Source organism: Saccopteryx leptura, chromosome 3 (genome assembly GCF_036850995.1).
Source record: "Saccopteryx leptura isolate mSacLep1 chromosome 3, mSacLep1_pri_phased_curated, whole genome shotgun sequence".
Classification (NCBI taxonomy): Eukaryota; Metazoa; Chordata; class Mammalia; order Chiroptera; family Emballonuridae; genus Saccopteryx; species Saccopteryx leptura.
In genome coordinates this window covers 63291459-63309432 of record NC_089505.1, presented here as the reverse complement: position 1 = coordinate 63309432, position 17974 = coordinate 63291459, and the positions used below count along the sequence as shown (strand labels likewise).

General features: G+C 46.2%; 1 protein-coding gene and 1 non-coding gene across 2 annotated transcripts; one reads left to right on the top strand and one right to left on the bottom strand.

The window, feature by feature from the left end:
• Nucleotides 1-1897: 1897 nt before the first annotated feature.
• On the bottom strand, nt 1898-17043 carry LOC136398175 (very-long-chain 3-oxoacyl-CoA reductase-B-like). The gene is made up of 11 exons (XM_066372555.1): nt 16884-17043; nt 16526-16572; nt 10480-10555; nt 10077-10187; nt 9854-9921; nt 4931-4975; nt 4691-4725; nt 4400-4481; nt 3769-3834; nt 3221-3370; nt 1898-3044 (listed from the first exon to the last, which is right to left on the bottom strand). The coding sequence occupies exons 1-11, from the start codon at nt 17041-17043 to the stop codon at nt 2955-2957; spliced, it is 930 nt and encodes a 309-aa protein (XP_066228652.1). The 3' UTR covers nt 1898-2954.
• On the top strand, nt 8190-8312 carry LOC136401678 (U4atac minor spliceosomal RNA). Its single transcript, XR_010750692.1, has one exon. It is a non-coding gene; the product is annotated as a U4atac minor spliceosomal RNA (small nuclear RNA).
• Nucleotides 17044-17974: the final 931 nt, after the last annotated feature.

The following is a 17974-nucleotide window of genomic DNA, read 5'->3' as shown; positions in this document are numbered from 1 at the left end:
CATGTTGGTGGGTCTTCCAAGTATATTCCTGGGAGGGACGTTGCTAGGTATGAGAGTAATGCTGTTTTGTTAGCTAGCTGCTGTCAAATTTCTCCCCTTGGAGGCTGTTCCACTTGCATGCCCACCAGCAATGCAGGAGAGCATGTGGTTCCAACTTAGGTATTTTATAGCTGAGAAATATTCCCATTTTAATTGGCATCATTTTTATTAGGATTGAAGTTGAACTTTTCATATAGTTCAGGACTGTTAATACTTGTTTTTCTGTGAACTTTCTGTTCATTTCTTTTGCACATTTTAAAACATTGGGCTTTTGGTCTTTTTATTATATGTAGTGGAATAACCTATTGCATGGCCTTGGATGGGAACACAGCCAACAAGAAAAGAATGTTTTGCCAAGAGAATTGTTTTGTGACTTGAAGGCGGGTCACTGAAACAGGTCTATGTGACTGAAGGCAGTTGCTGGGCTTTTTCCTCAGTAAAACATTCTCATAAGATTTCTATTCCTTTCAAGGTTATCCCTTGAGATAAAGAAAGAAATGTTGTGGGAACCATAGAAGCAATAGCATTTAATGCCTTTTGATATTATATTGTTATTAAGCTATCATACAGGTGTACTCCATGTATCTTTAAGTAAAAGTTATGCTTGATGTTATGCCAATTTCTCAGTAAACAAGCTTTTTGAAGGCTTGTGAATAAAAATAGGACACAGTGCAAACTCGAGGCCATTTGCCTGAGCGAGCAGTGGTCCTTTACTAGTCCTTGATGATTTCATCTGCTGATCTCTCTCTCTCTGCGCCCCCTACTCATAACAACAATTATATATTAAGGAGGTAAACATATTGTGTGTGATATAAGTTGTAGATATTTCCTCTGAGATTGTCACTTTTACTTTGCTTATGGAATCATCTTTTCTTAAGTAATTTCTAAATATGCTTAAGTAGTTTTATTTATAAGTTTTATTGCTCCCAGATTTCCCCCAACTTTTTATCATGAAAAATTTCAAACATACAGAAAAGTTAAAGTCTAGGCCCTGGCCGGTTGGCTCAGTGGTAGAGTGTTGGCCTGGCGTGCAGGAGTCCGGGGTTCGATTCCCAGCCAGGGCACATAGGAGAAGCGCCCGTCTGCTTCTCCACCCCTCCCCCTCTCCTTCCTCTCTGTCTCTCTCTTCCCCTCCCACAGCCGAGGCTCCATTGGAGCAAAAGATGGCCCGGGCGCTGGGGATGGCTCCTTGGCCTATGCCCCAGGCGCTAGAGTAGCTCTGGTCGTGACAGAGCGACACGCCCGGATGGGCAGAGCATCGCCCCCTGGTGGGCGTGCCGGGTAGATCCTGGTCGGGCGCGTGCGGCAATCTGTCTGCCTGCCTCCCCGTTTCCAGCTTCAGAGAAAAAAAAAAAAAAAAAAAAAAAAGTCTACAGTGAACTTCCATGTGCCTACCACTTAGTTTCTATTACCAACATTTTAATGTACTTCTCATATTTCTATCCATCCTTTACTTATGTATTCACTTAATGCATTTTGAATACATTTCAAAGTAAGTTGCAGATGTCATTACATCATCCTTAAAGAATTCCTGTATATCACTAACTAGACTTCAATATGATTCTTTCTGTTGTTGATTTTAACTTTCTGTATTAATTAAAAAGACTCTCTCACTCCCCAAATGGAAAGAAATTCATTCATGTATTCTTTTCTTGTGTCTCTATTATTACATGGAGATTTCTGATTCATTTATGCAGGTGTGTAGCGTAAGGGATGGATCCTATTTACACACACACACACTCCTGCACACACTTGGGTGTCTCTATTTTTAAAATTATTTTTATTGAGATATAATTCACATACTATAAAGTTTATTCTTTGAATGTTATAATTCAGTTTAGTGGGAGGGAGAGTGAAAGACAGAAAGGGAGAGAGATAAGAAGCATCAACTTGTAATTGCAGCAAGTTAGGTGTTCACTGATTGCTTCTCATAAGTGCCTTGATGGGGGGGGGGGGTGGCTCCAGCAAAGCCAGTGATCCCTTGCTCAAGCCAGCGACCCTGCACTCAAGCTGGTGAGTCTGCAATCGAGCCAGTGACCTCAGGGTTTCGAACTTGAGACTTCAGTGTCCCAGGTCGATGCTTTATCCACTGTGCCACCACCAGTCAGGCCACTGGCTTTTAGTGTATTCACAAAGTTTTGTGACCATTACCACTACAATTGTTTAAATATACACATATATATTTATATTAGAGATTTTAAACCAGTGTGCCACAAAATTTTTTTTAAACATGCAGTACCTGACTATTTTAGTCAGGGGCACTGACCTCTTTTCACTTAGATTGCCAAATAAGAAAATGACAACTGTCAAAACAATAGCCATCTGGTGTGAATGAATCGAAATTATACCTTTTTGGGGGGTTAGATGGGCAAAAAATATATTTTTTGATGGGTGTCAGAATTTTAGTAATCAGTTTATGTGTGCCATGAGATGAAAAAGTTTGAAAATCACTGGTAAAAATATTTTCCCCCTTCAAAATGGCTATCTAGTTATCTCAGTGCCACATATTAAAAATGCCATTTTTCTGTCAGATGTTTGAGATGCCACAGCTGTCACCAAATACCCAGGAGTTCAGGTGTCTGACCCGTTCCATGGATCTGCTGGTGATCTATGCCCACGTGTGTAACATCTTTGCTAACATCAACAGCCCTGGTCCAGGATCGTGGGTAGGGGCAGGCAAGTGGCCACCCCGCTTCAATGCCTTTTTTTTTTAATTTATTCTTTTTAGAGAGGAGAGAGAGAGGGCGAGAGAGAAACAGAGAGAGAGAGAGAGAGAGAGAGAGGAGAGAGAGAGAGAATGGGGGAGGAGCTGGAAGCATCATGTGCCTTGACCAGGCAAGCCCAAGATTTCGAACCGGCGACCTCAGCATTTCCAGGTCGACGCTTTATCCACTGCGCTACCACAGGTCAGGCATTCAAGGCCTTTTATCAGAGGGCTTCGCCTTTTTCAGAATACTCCTGTTCAGCAGAGAAAAACAATTCGGCAGGAGGACCAGCAGGGCACCCTGGGAAGAAGAGGTACCAGCAATCAGGATATACCCCACCCGTGGGTCCCCGCTCTCCTCTCCTGTCTCCCCAGCCCATGGTGGGGGCCTCCGCTCCTCTGGGCATCCCCTCACTTCAGAGGGAGGACTAGCGGACCTGGGCCGGCTCTACGCCCATAGTTGCCCCATAAAGGCACCTGCACAGTGTGGCTGAAGCACCCATAGGTTTGGGAGGTGAGGCCAAGGGTGTCCAACGCCTGCCGAGCAAAGTCTTCGGACTTCATTACGAACATCCGGCTTTTTAGGCCATGGGTCATACTTGATTCGACCAGGACGGGTCTCACTGTCTGCAGGAAGGAAGGGCGTAAAGGAAAGAGCTCTCCTTCCAAACCAGCCTAAGATCCCAGGCTCTCTTTGGGAATCCCAGTGTCCCACCCATTTGCTGCTCCCGCACTTGCGTCTCAGAGCCCGCCTTCTCCAGGCCACGCCCCCTAGATCTTGCGCCGGCCACGCCCCTAGAGCCACACCCCCTGCGGTAACCCGCGGCTTGGAAGGTTGCTGCTCCACTAATGTTCTTCCGAGTCACGGTTCTCTCTGACATCCCCTGCCCCAACCCCGTGAGCTTCCACCGTCTCTAAGCTAATAGGCCTCCCCCCCACCCCCCCACCCCCCCGCCAGAGCCCCTCGCCTTCTTAGCGTCACTCTGGTCACTTCCCTTATGAGCTCCGCCCCCGCGGATAGGCACCTGCATGATGACTCCCTGAGAGCAGTACTCTGCGCTCACTGCCTGTGAGAAGCTTCGCACAAAGGCCTGTGGAGGAAGGAGAAAGCGGATCCCAGGCTCTCGAGTCTCTGTGTGCTAACTCCTCCAGTCCGTTCTCGACCCAGCATCGTCCCTGATCCTAGAATACTGACAATGATGGCTCCAGAAGTCCCCTCAAGTCCTCATCTTAACCCCTGAATGCTTCCGCGTTCTACGCCCTTCCTCTATTTCCATACACTCACTTTCTGTTCCAGCCAGGTCTCTGATCTCTTTCCCACCCCACTGTTCTACTGTTCTCTCGTCCCCTAGCCTCCGTTTTTCTTAAAAAAAAAATCTGCTGGACTGTGCCCCAGATAGCGCTCTCTCTTTCTTTATTTCTTTCTTTTTTTCTTTCTTTCTTTCTTTCTTTCTTTCTTTCTTTCTTTCTTTCTTTCTTTCTCTCTCTCTCTCTCTCTCTCTCTCTCTCTCTCTCTCTCTCTCTCACACACACACACACACACACACACACACACACACACACACACACACACACAAACACACGCATTCTGGGTTACAGCAGGAATCTCTCAGCATGGCAGGACGGCCCTCGCCCCGGTCTGTGGGCTCTGGGTACCTTAGAAGCTGAGTATGCTGATAAAAATGGATGGGGTCTCTTGTCAGTAATTGAAGACATGTTGATGATGATTCCTTTGCTCCTGGGGGAGGAAGCGTTAGTTAAAACGTGAGAAAGAGAGGAGCCAGGTGATGCCCTCCAACTGCCTCCACCCCTGAGCCATGCCTTAATCTGAGAAATGCCAGAGGGACAGGAAGAGTTGGAAACGTGGGTTGGACAGCTGTGCAAGGGGGAAAGGCTGGAGGTTGGATGGGGAGGGTCCAGAGTGGAAGAGGGAAAGATGACTCTTACCTGGAGACCATTTGGGGCAAGACAATAGCAGTCATCTATAGAGAAGGGTGTGAAGGGCCCCATTATTTCCTTTCCAATCCTTTCACCTGCCATCTCCTCCTCAAGTTCACTCTCATCCTCCTACCTTCCCTCCGAGAATATTCCGCTAACACCTCTTGGGGGGCCAGTCACAGGGAGGGAGGATTCTGGGGACTACCCAGAGTGGTCAGAGCTATGCTGACCTTGAACTTAGCTCCTCACCTGGGCCATGGACATGATGTTGCAGTTTATAACATCTGAGAGTCTCTGGGGAAGAAAACAGAGCTGTCAGTCTTTCCCTTCACCACCCCTGTCTCAACTCCCACCTTTTCTCATTTCCTAGCTTAGTTTTCTTTTAAGATGGAACATAGTTCTCTTTCTTTCTCTTTCTTTCTTTCAAGATTGTGGCATTAAAAAAATATTTTATTTATTGATTTTATGGGGGGGCAAGAAGTAGTTGTTTCACTGTAGTTGTCCATTTGTTGCTTGTATGAGCCTTGACTGGGCAAGCCAAGGGTTTCGAACTGGCCACCTCAGCGTTCCAGGTCAGCACTCTGTCCACTGTGCCACCACAAGCCAGGTGGAATGTGTTTATTTTAAAAGTAGCATCTACTAGAATCTAAAATGTACATAACCTTTGACCCACCAACTCCACTTCTGGACACTTATTCCTTTCCAAGATACACATGTGGGAAATGAATTATGTCCAAAGATAGTGGTTGCGACACTGTTTGTAGTCACACATAATAGGAAACATCCCGAATGCTCATCACTGATGGAATGACTAAATAAATACAGTGTAGCCCATGGATGCACCACTGTACAAACAAAAGGAATGGGTCAGCTATTTCTTTTGATTAGAATAATCCCCATGATACATGGCTACTTGTAAAAGGTATAAGCACGGAACAGTAGGCTTCCTGACATCCGGATAAAAACGGCACATACACGCTTCCATGTGCATAGAGAAAAAATACCTACCATATTTTCAATTGGGGACTCACTTTGAGGGAATAGTTTAGAGGGAGAAGGGAAATTTTTGCCTTCATTTCATTACCTTTTCCCTCTGGATTTTTCTGACCCCATAAACTTTTTTTATTTATTATTTTTTTATTTTTTACAGAGACAGAGAGTGAGTCAGAGAGAGGGATAGGCAGGGACAGACAGACAGGAACAGAGAGAGATGAGAAGCATCAATCATTAGTTTTTCATTGCGCGTTGCAACACCTTAGTTGTTCATTGATTGCTTTCTCATATGTGTCTTGACCGTGGGCCTCCAACAGACCGAGTAACCCCTTGCTGGAGCCAGCGACCTTGAGTTCAAGCTGGTGGGCTTTTGCTCAAACCAGATAGCCCACACTCAAGCTGGCGACCTCGGGGTTTCGAACCTGGGTCTTCTGCATCCCAGTCCGACGCTCTATCCACTGTGCCACTGCCTGGTCAGGCCTCATAAACTTTTTATAGAAGTATACCATACACACATCGAAGTACACAAATCTTTAGTATAAAACATGAACATAAATCTTTCACTTCTAACCCTATTATTCCCATTTTATAGACATGAAACTGAGACTTAGAGAAATGAAGTTATTCATCCAAAGTCACATAACTGATAGAAAACAGAGCTGAAAACTTTACCATCCATGCTTTTTTTTTTTTTTAAGTAAGAGGAGGGGAGACAGAGACACAGACTCCCACATGTGACCTGACCGGGATCCACCTGGCAACCACTGTCTGGGGCCACACTCGAATCAACTGAGCTACTTTTAGCACCTGAGGCTGACATGCTGGGACCAACTGAGCTATCCTCAGTGCCCAGAGCCGATGCTCCAACCAATTGAACCCTGTCTACAGGAGGGGAAGAGGGAGAGAAAGGGGAGAGGAAGGGGAAGAAAAGCAAATGGTTGTTTCTTTTGTGTGCCCTCATGGGGAATTGAACATGGGGCATCCATATGCCAGGCCGACTTTCTATCCACTGAGCAAACTGGCCACAGCCTATGCATTTTTTTTTAAGGCAGCTACTACGGAATATGCCCAACAAAACAAAGAAAGAAACCAAAAAATGCTGTGAGACATGACAGAGAAAACAGGGGTTTCTTAGGAGAAAGATTAAGGGAGGTCCCAGGATTCATGGCAAAAAAAAGTAACCAGTCCAACAAGAAAATGAAATTGCTTGAAAAACTTTAAATATATTTAGATTACAAGCCCTGACTGGTTGGCTCATTGGATAGAGCATCTACCTAACATGCCAATGACACCCAGAGGTGGATTTAACAGTGGGCACACCAGGCACGTACCCTGGGCCCTGACTTCTGAAGGCCCCACAAGTGTAAACCCCAACTTTACACTTTTTTCTAATGACAAGGGGCCCAATATTTTCTTCTGCACCCAGGGCCTCAACCGACCTTAATTTGCCTCTGACGTCACCAGTTCCATCCCCAGTCAGGGCACACAGGAGAAGCTATCATCTGCTTCTCTTCCCCTCCCTCTCCCTCTTCTCTCTCTTTTCCACTCTCACAGTCAGTGGCTTAATTGGTCCTAATGTCAGCCCCCAGGCGCTGAGGATAGCTCAGCGCTCAAGCATAAGCCCCAGATGGGGGTTGCTGGCCGGATCCTGGTCGGGGGCACATGTGGGAGTCTGTCTTTCTATCTCCCCTTCTCTCACTTAAAAAAAGGAAAAATCGCCTGACCAGGCGGTGACGCAGTGGATAGAGCGTCGGACTGGGATGCAGAGGACTCAGGTTTGAGACCCCGAGGTCACCAGCTTGAGCGCAGGCTCATCTGGTTTGAGCAAAAGCTCACCAGCTTGGACCCAAGGTCGCTGGCTCCAGCAAGGGGTTACTCGGTCTGCTGAAGCCCACGGTCAAGGCACATATGAGAAAGCAATCAATGAACAACTAAGGTCTCACAACGAAAAACTGATGATTGATGTTTCTCATTCCTGTCTATCTGTCCCTGTCTAACCCTTTCTCTCTCTCTCTCTCTGTCCCTGTAAAAAAAAAAAAAAAGAAAGAAAGAAAGAAAGAAAGAAAGAAAGAAAGAAAGAAAGAAAGAAAGAAAGAAAAAATCATCATAGTCCGCTACATGGCTCAGCGGTGGACAGCGTTTTCAGATGCACAGTAATGTGGTTCTGTAGCCACATCTATGAAATATGCTGAGGGTTGGAGCCTGGGAGGGCATGTGTTTGTGGTGCGGTACAGGTGTCTGGGAACTGAAACTGACACTCACCTTCCATTGTGGGCAGTCACTAAATAATGGCTAAAACTGAGAAATTAAGATGTACACTATAAATATATTATTTAAAAGTGAGTTCTCTAACCCAGATGCAGATTTAGCACGAGCGCACTGGGAGTGCGCCCTGGACCCCGACTTCTGAAGGGCCCCGCAAAACCCCAACTTTACACTTTTTTTCTAAAGTAAGGGGCCCAACATTTTCTTCTGCACCCGGGGCCTCAACCAACCTTAATCCGCTTCTGCTCTAACCTTCCTTTTCTTGGGGTTGTGTTAATGTCCAATGAGCATGTAGAGGGCAGTACAGCCAATGCCTGAACAACACACTGCATCAACTAGAGCTCTGCTTTATCTTGCTGTAACTTTTGGAGGAAAAAAAATATGAGTCATCTTGCCTGACCAGGCAGTGGCGCAGTGGATTGAGCTTCGGACCGGGACACAGAGGACCCAGGTTCGAAACTCCGAGGTCACTGGTTTGAGTGTGGGCTCATCTGCTTTGAGCAAGGCTCACCAGCTTGAGCCCAAGGTGGCTGGCTTGAGCAAGGGGTCACTAGGTCTGCTGTAGTCCCCCTGGTCAATGCACATATAGGCCTGACCAGGTGGTGGCACAGTGGATAGAGCGTCAGACTGGGATGCGGAGGACCCAGGTTCGAGACCCTGAGGTCGCCAGCTTGAGTGTGGGCTCATCTGGTTGAGCAAAGCTTACCAGCTTGGACCCAAAGTCACTAGCTTGAACAAGGGGTTACTCGGTCTGCTGAAGGCCCACGGTCAAGGCACATATGAGAAAGCAATCAATGAACAATTAAGGTGTCGCAACGAAAAACCGATAATTGATGCTTCTCATGTCTGTCTGTCCCTCTCTCTGACTCTCTGTCTCTGTAAAAAAAAAAGGGGGGGCACATATGGGGAAGCAGTCAATGAACAACTAAGGAGCTGCAATAAAGAATTGATGCTTCTCTTCACTCTCCCTTTCTGTCTGTCCCTCTCTCTGTCTCTGTCACAAAAAAAAAGTATGAGTTATCTTTAACAACCCTTGTAGAACTATGTGACTGTTATAACTTTGATTAAAAAAAAACAGACACTAATATTTAATGTAACAAAAGAGGTAGGATTGCCTAACCTGCAGTAGCACAGTAGATTAAAATGTCAAACTGGAATGCTGAGGTTGCTAGTTAGAAACTCCGGGCTTGCCTGATCAAGGCACATACAAGAAGCAACAATCATGAGTTAATGCTTCCTGCTCCTCCCCCTGCCTTTCTCTCTATCCTCTCTTTAAATCAATAAATAAAATCTTACAAAAGAAGGTAGAACCATGTGATGCCCATCAGAAGTATGAGGATATACCTACAGGTGATTAAGAAAAAAGACGTGGGTTCAAGAATGACCCCAAATAGCCCTGGCCAGGTTTTCAGTGAATAGAGCATCCTTCCGGAGCGCCGAGGGCGCGGGATTGATTCTCCTGGTCAGGATACATACAAAAAGCAACCAACGAGTGCACAACTAAATAGAACAACTAAGTGGAACAAGTTGATGCTACTCTCTCTCTCTCTCTCTCTCAAATCAATAAAAAAAAATTTTTTTAATTATCCCCTCAAAATTTAGCAAACCAGACTCAAAATGGCAGACACTGCTTTTCCCATGTGGATCCTTCCCCCCTAAGTTAGAACCAGAGAATATAAAAGGAACAGACAACTTGAACTGTTGTACTGGTTGGGCAATGCAGAAGGGCGCCCCATCACAGATGACCTCCTTCATGTCCTAGATATCAGAGACGTGCAGCTTTGAAAACAATCTTCCAACTGAAGGCAACAGAGTACCTTGTTCTAACAAAGCTGGCTACTGCGTGAGTTTTCCAACAGAGGGCAGTAGTGGGAGCAAGAGGTGCTGGGCGAGAGGGTACTCAGTTTCACTCACTTTGGCGACGTTCTCACAGTCCAGCAGTCTTACCAAGCCGCTTTCATACAGCATGCCCACATTGTTCACTGAGAGAGAGAGGACAAATTGTTTGTGTCACCCCAACAGTCCCACGAAGACCGGTTGCAGGCAGATGGCGGGCGACCACAAGGAGTTCCGGGTCAGGGTGAGAGCATGGAGGCACTTGTGGGCACTGCTCCTCCAAGCAGGTTTGGGGACATACCCAGGACTCCAATCTCCAAGTCCTTCAGTCCGGTCTCAATGGCCTCGTAGATCTCCAAGCCACCAGTGAAGTCTGCCTGAATAACTCGAGTGAGCCTGCCATGAAGCCGTTCTGGAAATAGCGGCAATGCGAGCCAGCCCCTGAGCGGGAACGCCGTCCCACCTTCTGCCTTCCCTACAATGCTATCCGCGCGTTCACCCCCAGCTCCTGCCCCATCCTTCCGTCCTTGGGCCCAGAGGCAACTGAAGCCCCTCCCCCGCCCCCGATCTGACCACGCCCCCGTTAGCTCCAGCCCCAGATGAAGCTGGAGCCATCTCACCCTCCTCCCGGACCACTCCTCTATCTAGCCCAGCCCGCCTTCCAACTTTCCCAGCCGCCTCCCACCCGCGCCCGCGGCTGTCACCTATCTCCTTTGCCTCATGTTTCAACTTGTTCAGGTTTCGACTGATGAGGACGATGTTCAGACCTCTCCGGGCGAGCTGTGGGGGGATTCAATAGTTTATTCATTAATTCCACATATATGTACGGTGTGCTGACTGCATGTTGCACAGTGTTGTAAGCTCTGTGGCTGCAGAGGTGAACAAAAGAGAAAAACAAAAGCCTGCCCTCAAGGAACATGCCTCCTGGGGAAGGAGCATTCCAGGCAGACGGAGCAGCCTTTGCGCAAAGGCTGCCAGCTTAGAGGACCGCGTGGAGTCCGCGAGCACTAAGCTAAGTGCTCTGTTGGAGAGGATCTCAGTGAAGCGGACAAGGGACTAGATGGTAGAGCCTCGAATGCCCCAGTAAAGACTTGGCTTTCATTCTCAGTGATATAAGAACCCAATACTTCAAGTGTTCACCCCTTCCTTCGTTCACACATTTATTCAAAATGTATTTACCGACACCTGCTCTTTGCTGGCTGGCGCTGGGGACACAGAGTGCCTATGACAGATTCAGTCTCACCCCCTACTCCCCACTTCATTCAGCAGCCAGAGGGCTCTTTCTAAAGCACAAACCTGCCCCTTCCTCTCCTGCTCAGAATCTGCCTTGACTCCTCAGGGCTCTTGGGACAAAGCCATTGCTTTTCCCCTGGCCCTATGTGCCTGGCTCTGGCCCAACTCTTCAGCCTTACTTCTATCCAGTGGCCCTTTATGGGAGTCCAGGCACAGCAGACAGTTCGAGCCCCAAAAGCACCCCCAGGATTTTCCTATCTCTGGGCCTTTGCACATGCTGCTCATTCTGCCCCTTGAAACAGCAAATATTTGTGGAGTGGGTGCTAAGTAGGATTTTGGTGCACGTCTGAGGGTGACGTGTTGGAGGGAGGCTGGACACAAAATTCTCAACAGCTGCAAGCATCTGAGAGGTTGATGCTGTGAAGGACATTGATTCATTCAACAAACATTTCCCCAGCAACTGCTTGTGCCTGGCCCTGTGTTGGGTGGTACTGACCAAGACAGCGACAGCCCTGCCCTCACAGTACAGTGGTAGGATGGAGCAGTTTCCTGACAGTGGTGACCCAGAGTGGCCTCACTACCCGCTGGCTTGCACATAGATACAAATACTCTTCCTTTCTTCCAGGGTACCCCTTCTATGTTGCTCTAGCTTCCCCTCTATTCTTGCCTACTCAGGGACATCACTGCAGCTTTCCCCCCATCTCCTCTGTATCAAAACTTCTCCCTCTTCTGAATTATTCAGCATGCAAGCCTGCCATAATCTCTTCCCTCTTCTCCATCAAGGCATCGCTCCAGCTCTCACTATCCCACCCACCTTCATTCAACATTCCGAGAAAGGATTGTCTACACTGGTTCTTCTTCCATATCTTTTTTTTTTTTTTTAGGTGAGAGGGAGGAGATATTGAAGCAGACTCCCGCATGCATCCTGACCGGGATCCACCTAGCAACCCTATCTGGGGCTGATGCTCAAGTACTGATCTGTTTTTAGCACCCGAGGCTGTTGTGCTCCAACAGAGATATCCTCAGTGCTCAGGGCCATGCTCGAACCAATCAAGCCCCTGGCTGCAGGAGGGGAAGAGGGAGAGAAGGGGAAAAGGAAGGGGGGAAAGCAGATGGTCACTTCTCCTGTGTGCCCTGACTGGGAATTGAACCTGGGACATCCATTCGTTGGGCTGACACTCTATCCACTGAGCTACCAGCCAGGACCTCTATATCATTTTGTACCCACTCCAATTGCACCCCCGCCCCCATCATGCCACCCAAACCACTTTGGTCACTAATGACTTCCATATTGGTAAAGCAAATGCTGTATTCTCAGCACCTCCCGTAGAAACCGGCACATTGATCACCCCCTCTTCCTGGTGACTGACATTCCTTACCTGGCTTGTAAGACCTCTTCTACATTCCTGGTTTTCCTCCTATTCTGTCTCATTTCTTGTTCCTCCTCATCTCTGTACCTTTTATTTTGGGGGGACTCCAGGGAGTACTTAGGGTGAATCTGACTGTGCTCCTCTCTCCACCTATACCCAGTCCCATGGTCATCTCATCTAATCTTGTGACTTTAAGTGGCATTGAGATGTTGATGATGCTTAAATGTGTATTTCCACTGGGACATTCCCTCTGAATTCAAGCGACACACCCAACTGCATACTTCTCAACTTGTACGCCTAACTGGTATCTCAAACTTAAAGTGGCCAAAACTAAACTCCTGTTTCTCACCAACCTGTTCCTCAGGTCAACACCATCTTAGTGATTACAGCTCTATTCTTTGAGGTGTTCTAGTAAAAAATCTTGTAGTTGTTGAGGGGAATACGGGGGAGGGGGATGCATTGGAGGCAACTCTAGAATCTATATGAACACAATAAATTAAAATCAATAAAAAAAATTTTTTAAATCTTGTAGTAATTTATTTTATGAGGTCAGCATTACTCTAACACCCCAAAACCAAAGATATTACAAGAAAAGAACACATACTACGAACCAATATTGGTAAATCAAACCCAGCAATATATATATATATATATATATATATATATATATATATGTATAATAACAGATAATGACCAAGAGGGGTTTATATAATGAATTCTGGATTGGCTCAACATTTGAGAATCAATCAGTTTAATTTACCATGTAAACAGACTAAAGAAGAAAAACCATATGGTCAGCTCAACAAACACCAAAAAATGATTTGACAAAAACATCTCCACAACCAAGATTTAGAAGGAACCTTCCTTAACCTTGTAAAGGGCACATAAACACATAAATAAATAAAACCTACAGGTAACATTATACTTAATGGTTAAAGACTTAGAGCTTTTTCCCTAAAATCAGAAACAAGGCAAGGATGCTCACTCTAACCACTCCTCTCAACATCATATTAAATTTCTTAGCCAATTCAATAAGGAAAAAAAAAAGAAATAAAAAGTATACAGATCAGAAAAGCAGAAATAAAACGGTCTCTATTCACAGATGGCATGATTGTCTATATAGAAAATCTCAAGAAATTGGCAAAAAAAAAAAAGGCTAAAAGAACTAAGAAGTGAGTTTAGCAAGGTTTCAGGCTACAAGATCAAAAGTTTAAAGTCATATATTACATCCAATATTTTCCATAAATCTTGTCTGCTCTGCCTTCAAAATCAACCCAGAATCCAAGTAATTTTCACCTCTACTGTTATCACCCTGGTCTAAGTCACCAGCATCTCTTGCTTGGATTTTGCAAGAGCCTATTAGCTGATCTCCATGCTTCCACCCTCAACCTCTGCAGTATAATATCCCTCTTCTGGTCAGAATCCTCCCAGGATCCCAAATGTTCAAGTTTCCAGAATAACCTACCAGATTCCCCATGATCTGTCCTGAAATTGCACCTCTGTCTTCATCTCCTACTGCTGCCCTTGCCCTCTTACTCTGATACAACCACAGTGCTCACCTTCCTGCTTCTCCAACCAGCAATGCCAAAACCCACAGTCAACAGTAACATCTTAGGTGTTAGATCACAGAGTCTAGAGCAGGGGTCCCCAAACTTTTTCCACAGGGGGCCAGTTCACTGTCCCTCAGACCGTTGGAGGGCTGGACTATAAAAAAAACTATGAACAAATCCCTATGCACACTGCATGTATCTTATTTTAAAGTAAAAAAACAAAACAGGAACAAATACAATATTTAAAATAAAGAACAAGTAAATTTAAATCAACAGACTGACCAGTATTTTAATGGGAACTATGGGCCTGCTTTTGGCTAATGAGATGGTCAATGTGCTCCTCTCACTGACCACCAATGTAAGAGGTGCCCCTTCCCGAAGTGCAGCAGGGGCTGGATAAATGGCCTCAGGGGGCCGCATGCGGCCCACGGGCCGTAGTTTGAGGACCCCTGGTCTAGAGACATGGGTATAGGCTTTAACTAAATCTTTCAAATGCTTTGGTTGTCACATAGCTTATATATAGCCAAAGATTAATAAAGTATGTTAGTATTGTGTCAGAGGCCTGCCTATAAATCAAATTTCAGAGAAAATATTTTAAAGTACATTTTGCTTGAGGTAATAGAAAAATAAAGCTAGTTAAGCCCAAAACAATGAGAGTTTAAATAATAACTATGGTCACAAGATGCTTAATTTCTGTCTTTTGCTTAACAATAACATTACTGACACACAATTATGAGATATCTTGCAGAATCTTGTTTCTTCAACCCAGTTAACCACTGTGAAGAAGACACCAGACAAGCTGACATCAGGAACGGAATTAGTGAGACGAAGGAAAATAACTGAAGCTTGCACAAAAACTAATCAGCTTTGCCCCTGACCCCTAACCCCTAACCCTCTATCTTTGCCTTTAAAAAAACCTTGATGGCTTCCAACATTCTGAGGCTGTGGGTTTGATCCTGGGTAAAGGTACATACAGGAATCAACCAATGATGGCATGAATGAGTGGAACAAGGAATCTCTCTCTCTCTCTCTCTCTCTCTCTCTCTCTCTCTTTCTCTCTCGCTCTCTTAAAAAACAAAAGAACTGATGGCCCAGCCAGGTAGCTCAGTTGGTTAGAGTGTTGTATCCTAATACACCAAGCTTGTGGGTTTGATCACCCATAAGGGCACATACAAGAATCAACCAACAAATGCATAAGTGGAATGATAAACTGATGTTTTGATGTTTCTATCTATCTATCTATCTATCTATCTATCTATCTATCTATCTATCTATCTATCTATCTCTCCTTTTCTCTCTTTCTAAAATCAATTTAAAAAAATTTAAAACCTTGATGAAAACTCACCAGGGAGTTTGGATTTTGAGTGATAACTCTCCATTCTCCTGGCTCGCTGCCCTGCAAAAAGCTGATTTAATTTCTCCACTGCAGCCTGACCTGGTGGTGGCGCAAGCGTCGGACTGGGATGCGGAAGGACCCAGGTTCGAGACCCCGAGGTCGCCAGCTTGAGTGCGGGCTCATCTGGTTTGAGCGAGGCTCACCAGCTTGGACCTAAGGTCGCTGGCTCCAGCAAGGGGTTGCTCGGTCTGCTAAGGCCCGCGGTCAAGGCACATGTGAGAAAGCAGTCAATGAACAACTAAGGTGTTGCAACGCGCAATGAAAAACTAATGATTGATGCTTCTCATCTCTCTCCGTTCCTGTCTGTCTGTCCCTGTCTATCCCTCTCTCTGACTCTCTCTCTGACTCACTCTCTGTCTCTGTAAAAAATAAATAAATAAAATTTTTTAAAAAATTTCTCCACTGCACAGTTCAGTGTTCAATATTTGGTTCTGCTGCAAGTCCAGTGGGCAAACCCTCTCTGGTTAGTAACAATGCTCCCTACCCCAGGGACTTTACACTCGTTTCTTCTCCCTGGAAACCTTTTCCCCCAATTATTCACGTGACCCTCACTTCCTTTAGGACAGCGGTTCTCAACCTGTGGGTCGCGACCCCGGCGGGCTTTAGGCGACCCCTGTGTTTTGATCGTTCAACCCCCTCCGGGGTCGCGACCCACAGGTTGAGAACCGCTGCTTTAGGACTTTCCTCAGTGTCACCTTCTCAGTGACAGCTTCTCTGGTCACCCCGATATAAAAATTGGAACCTGCACATCCTCAGGGCTCCTTGTTCTCCTTTCGTAATTTAGTTTTCTCCTTCACCCTTATAGCCATTTGACACACTGCATTTTATGTATTTGTTTTTTTTTTATACCGGTCTCCCCTCCCTGTAGTGAACGTAAGCTCCATGAGGGCAAGGTCTTTTGATTTAAAATCTATTTTGTTTACTGCTTTCCCCCCAGCGCCTGGAAGATGCCTAGCAATAGAAGTGGACTATGAATATGTTGTGAATGAATGAATCAGGGCAACAATAGGGGAATGTCAAGAGACTATATAAATAGTATAGTATAAATATGCCCCCAGACTGGGGAGCAGGGACGGCTTCCTGAAGGAGAGTATGTCTGAGGGGACCAAGCATGCGACTCTCCGTCCAGAAGGGCAGCTGAAAACAGGCAGGCAGACAGAAGAAGCTCCCACCACCCACAAGGCTCCAAGCCCGGGCTCACCTCGTGTGCGTAGGCCTTGCCAATGCCATTGGTGGCTCCTGTCACCACTAGAGAGGAGAGAAGGGCAAACAGGAGGGCTAGTCTGGCACTTTGCCCCAGCCTAACCTCTACCCCTCTCACACACCCACACTGTTCTTGTCCTTATTCCCCACCTGCCCAGTCTCTGACACCTGTTCCCCTCACCTGTACAGTTTCGGGGACTCCCTGTCTCCCGGCCCCGGTGGACCAAGCCAGCTTTCACTTATCTTGCTTCCAGAACTCTCTTCCTCTGCTCTGATTGGGGGCCCTCACCTGGCATACATCCTCTTTCCTGCGGCCCCCACACCTTCCCACCTGCCACAGAGCCCTTGCCCCTCACCTGCCCAGGCTCCGTGCGTCCTGAGCCAAGGGGCACCCCGGCGGACCTGGGGCAGCAGGTATACATAGACTGTGCAGCCCACCCACCAAGTCACCCACAGCAGCAGGTACAGCGCAGTAACTGCCCCCAGCGCTCTCAGCGTGTCCCACTCCAACTCCATCGCAACCTCCTCTAGATCACCAGACTCCAAGCCAAAACTAGGGGGTTGCCTTTGGGTGCAGCTATTTCAGCCCTCACCTGCCTACTCGGCGTTAACTCCTCCCACATTGCAAGTCAAGCATCCGGCCCCGCCCCTCACTCTAGCCAAGCCCCATTCTGTATTCAAGACGACGAGTCACATCCAGCAGCCTGAGCACCGCCCCTAACGATCGAATTAGGTCACACTAGGACTGAATGTCACCCCACCTCTCCCTTTGCCCTGCAGGCCCAGTGAAAGCCTCATCAATCCTCCACAAGTTAAGCACACCAACTTGTGGTCTTTGTTTGGGTCACTGAACTCACCTTAGCAGCTGATGGAGCCTATTTTTTTTTTCGGAGTTATTGACTTTACAGAGAGAGAGAGGAAGGGAGACAGAGAAAAAGAAACATCGATTATTCATTTTTCCACTTATGTGTGCATTCATTGGTTGATTTTTGTATTTGCTCTGATTCAAGGGGCGGGCGGGGGGGGGGGGGGCGGGAATTGATCCGCAACCTGGGTATATGGGGAGGATGGTCTACCAACTGAACTAACAGAAGCCTCATTTGAGTTCTGACAATACACAGAGTTTGTCAGAAGACCTTGACCTGTAGATTTGCTGCTCAGGCAAAGCCCTTACAATGACTTTACATAATCTTGCTCCTCATTCCTCTTTTACAAATTCTATTTCTTCTTTTATTTCACTTGTTCTTAATATTTATTACTATTATTTTTATTGTAGTACAATATACACAACATAAAATTTACCATGTTAACCCTTTTTTAAAAAAGTATAGTTTGGCTGTTTATCATCATTTTCTTTTTTAAATAATTTTATTGACTGATTTTAGAGAGAGAGAGGAACATAGATCTGTTTCTGTATGTGCCCTGAACGGGGATCACACAGGTAACC

What these genes read in the sequence shown, in the direction of transcription:
- LOC136398175 (XM_066372555.1), bottom strand. Translation starts at nt 17,043, where the DNA reads ATGGAGTTGGAGTGGGACACGCTGAGAGCGCTGGGGGCAGTTACTGCG. An exon ending in GACGCACGGAGCCTGGGCAG is followed by an intron (nt 16,573 to 16,883) that starts GTGAGGGGCAAG and finishes TCTCCTCTCTAG; the next exon opens with TGGTGACAGGAGCCACCAAT. An exon ending in GCAAGGCCTACGCACACGAG is followed by an intron (nt 10,556 to 16,525) that starts GTGAGCCCGGGC and finishes ATCCCCCCACAG; the next exon opens with CTCGCCCGGAGAGGTCTGAA.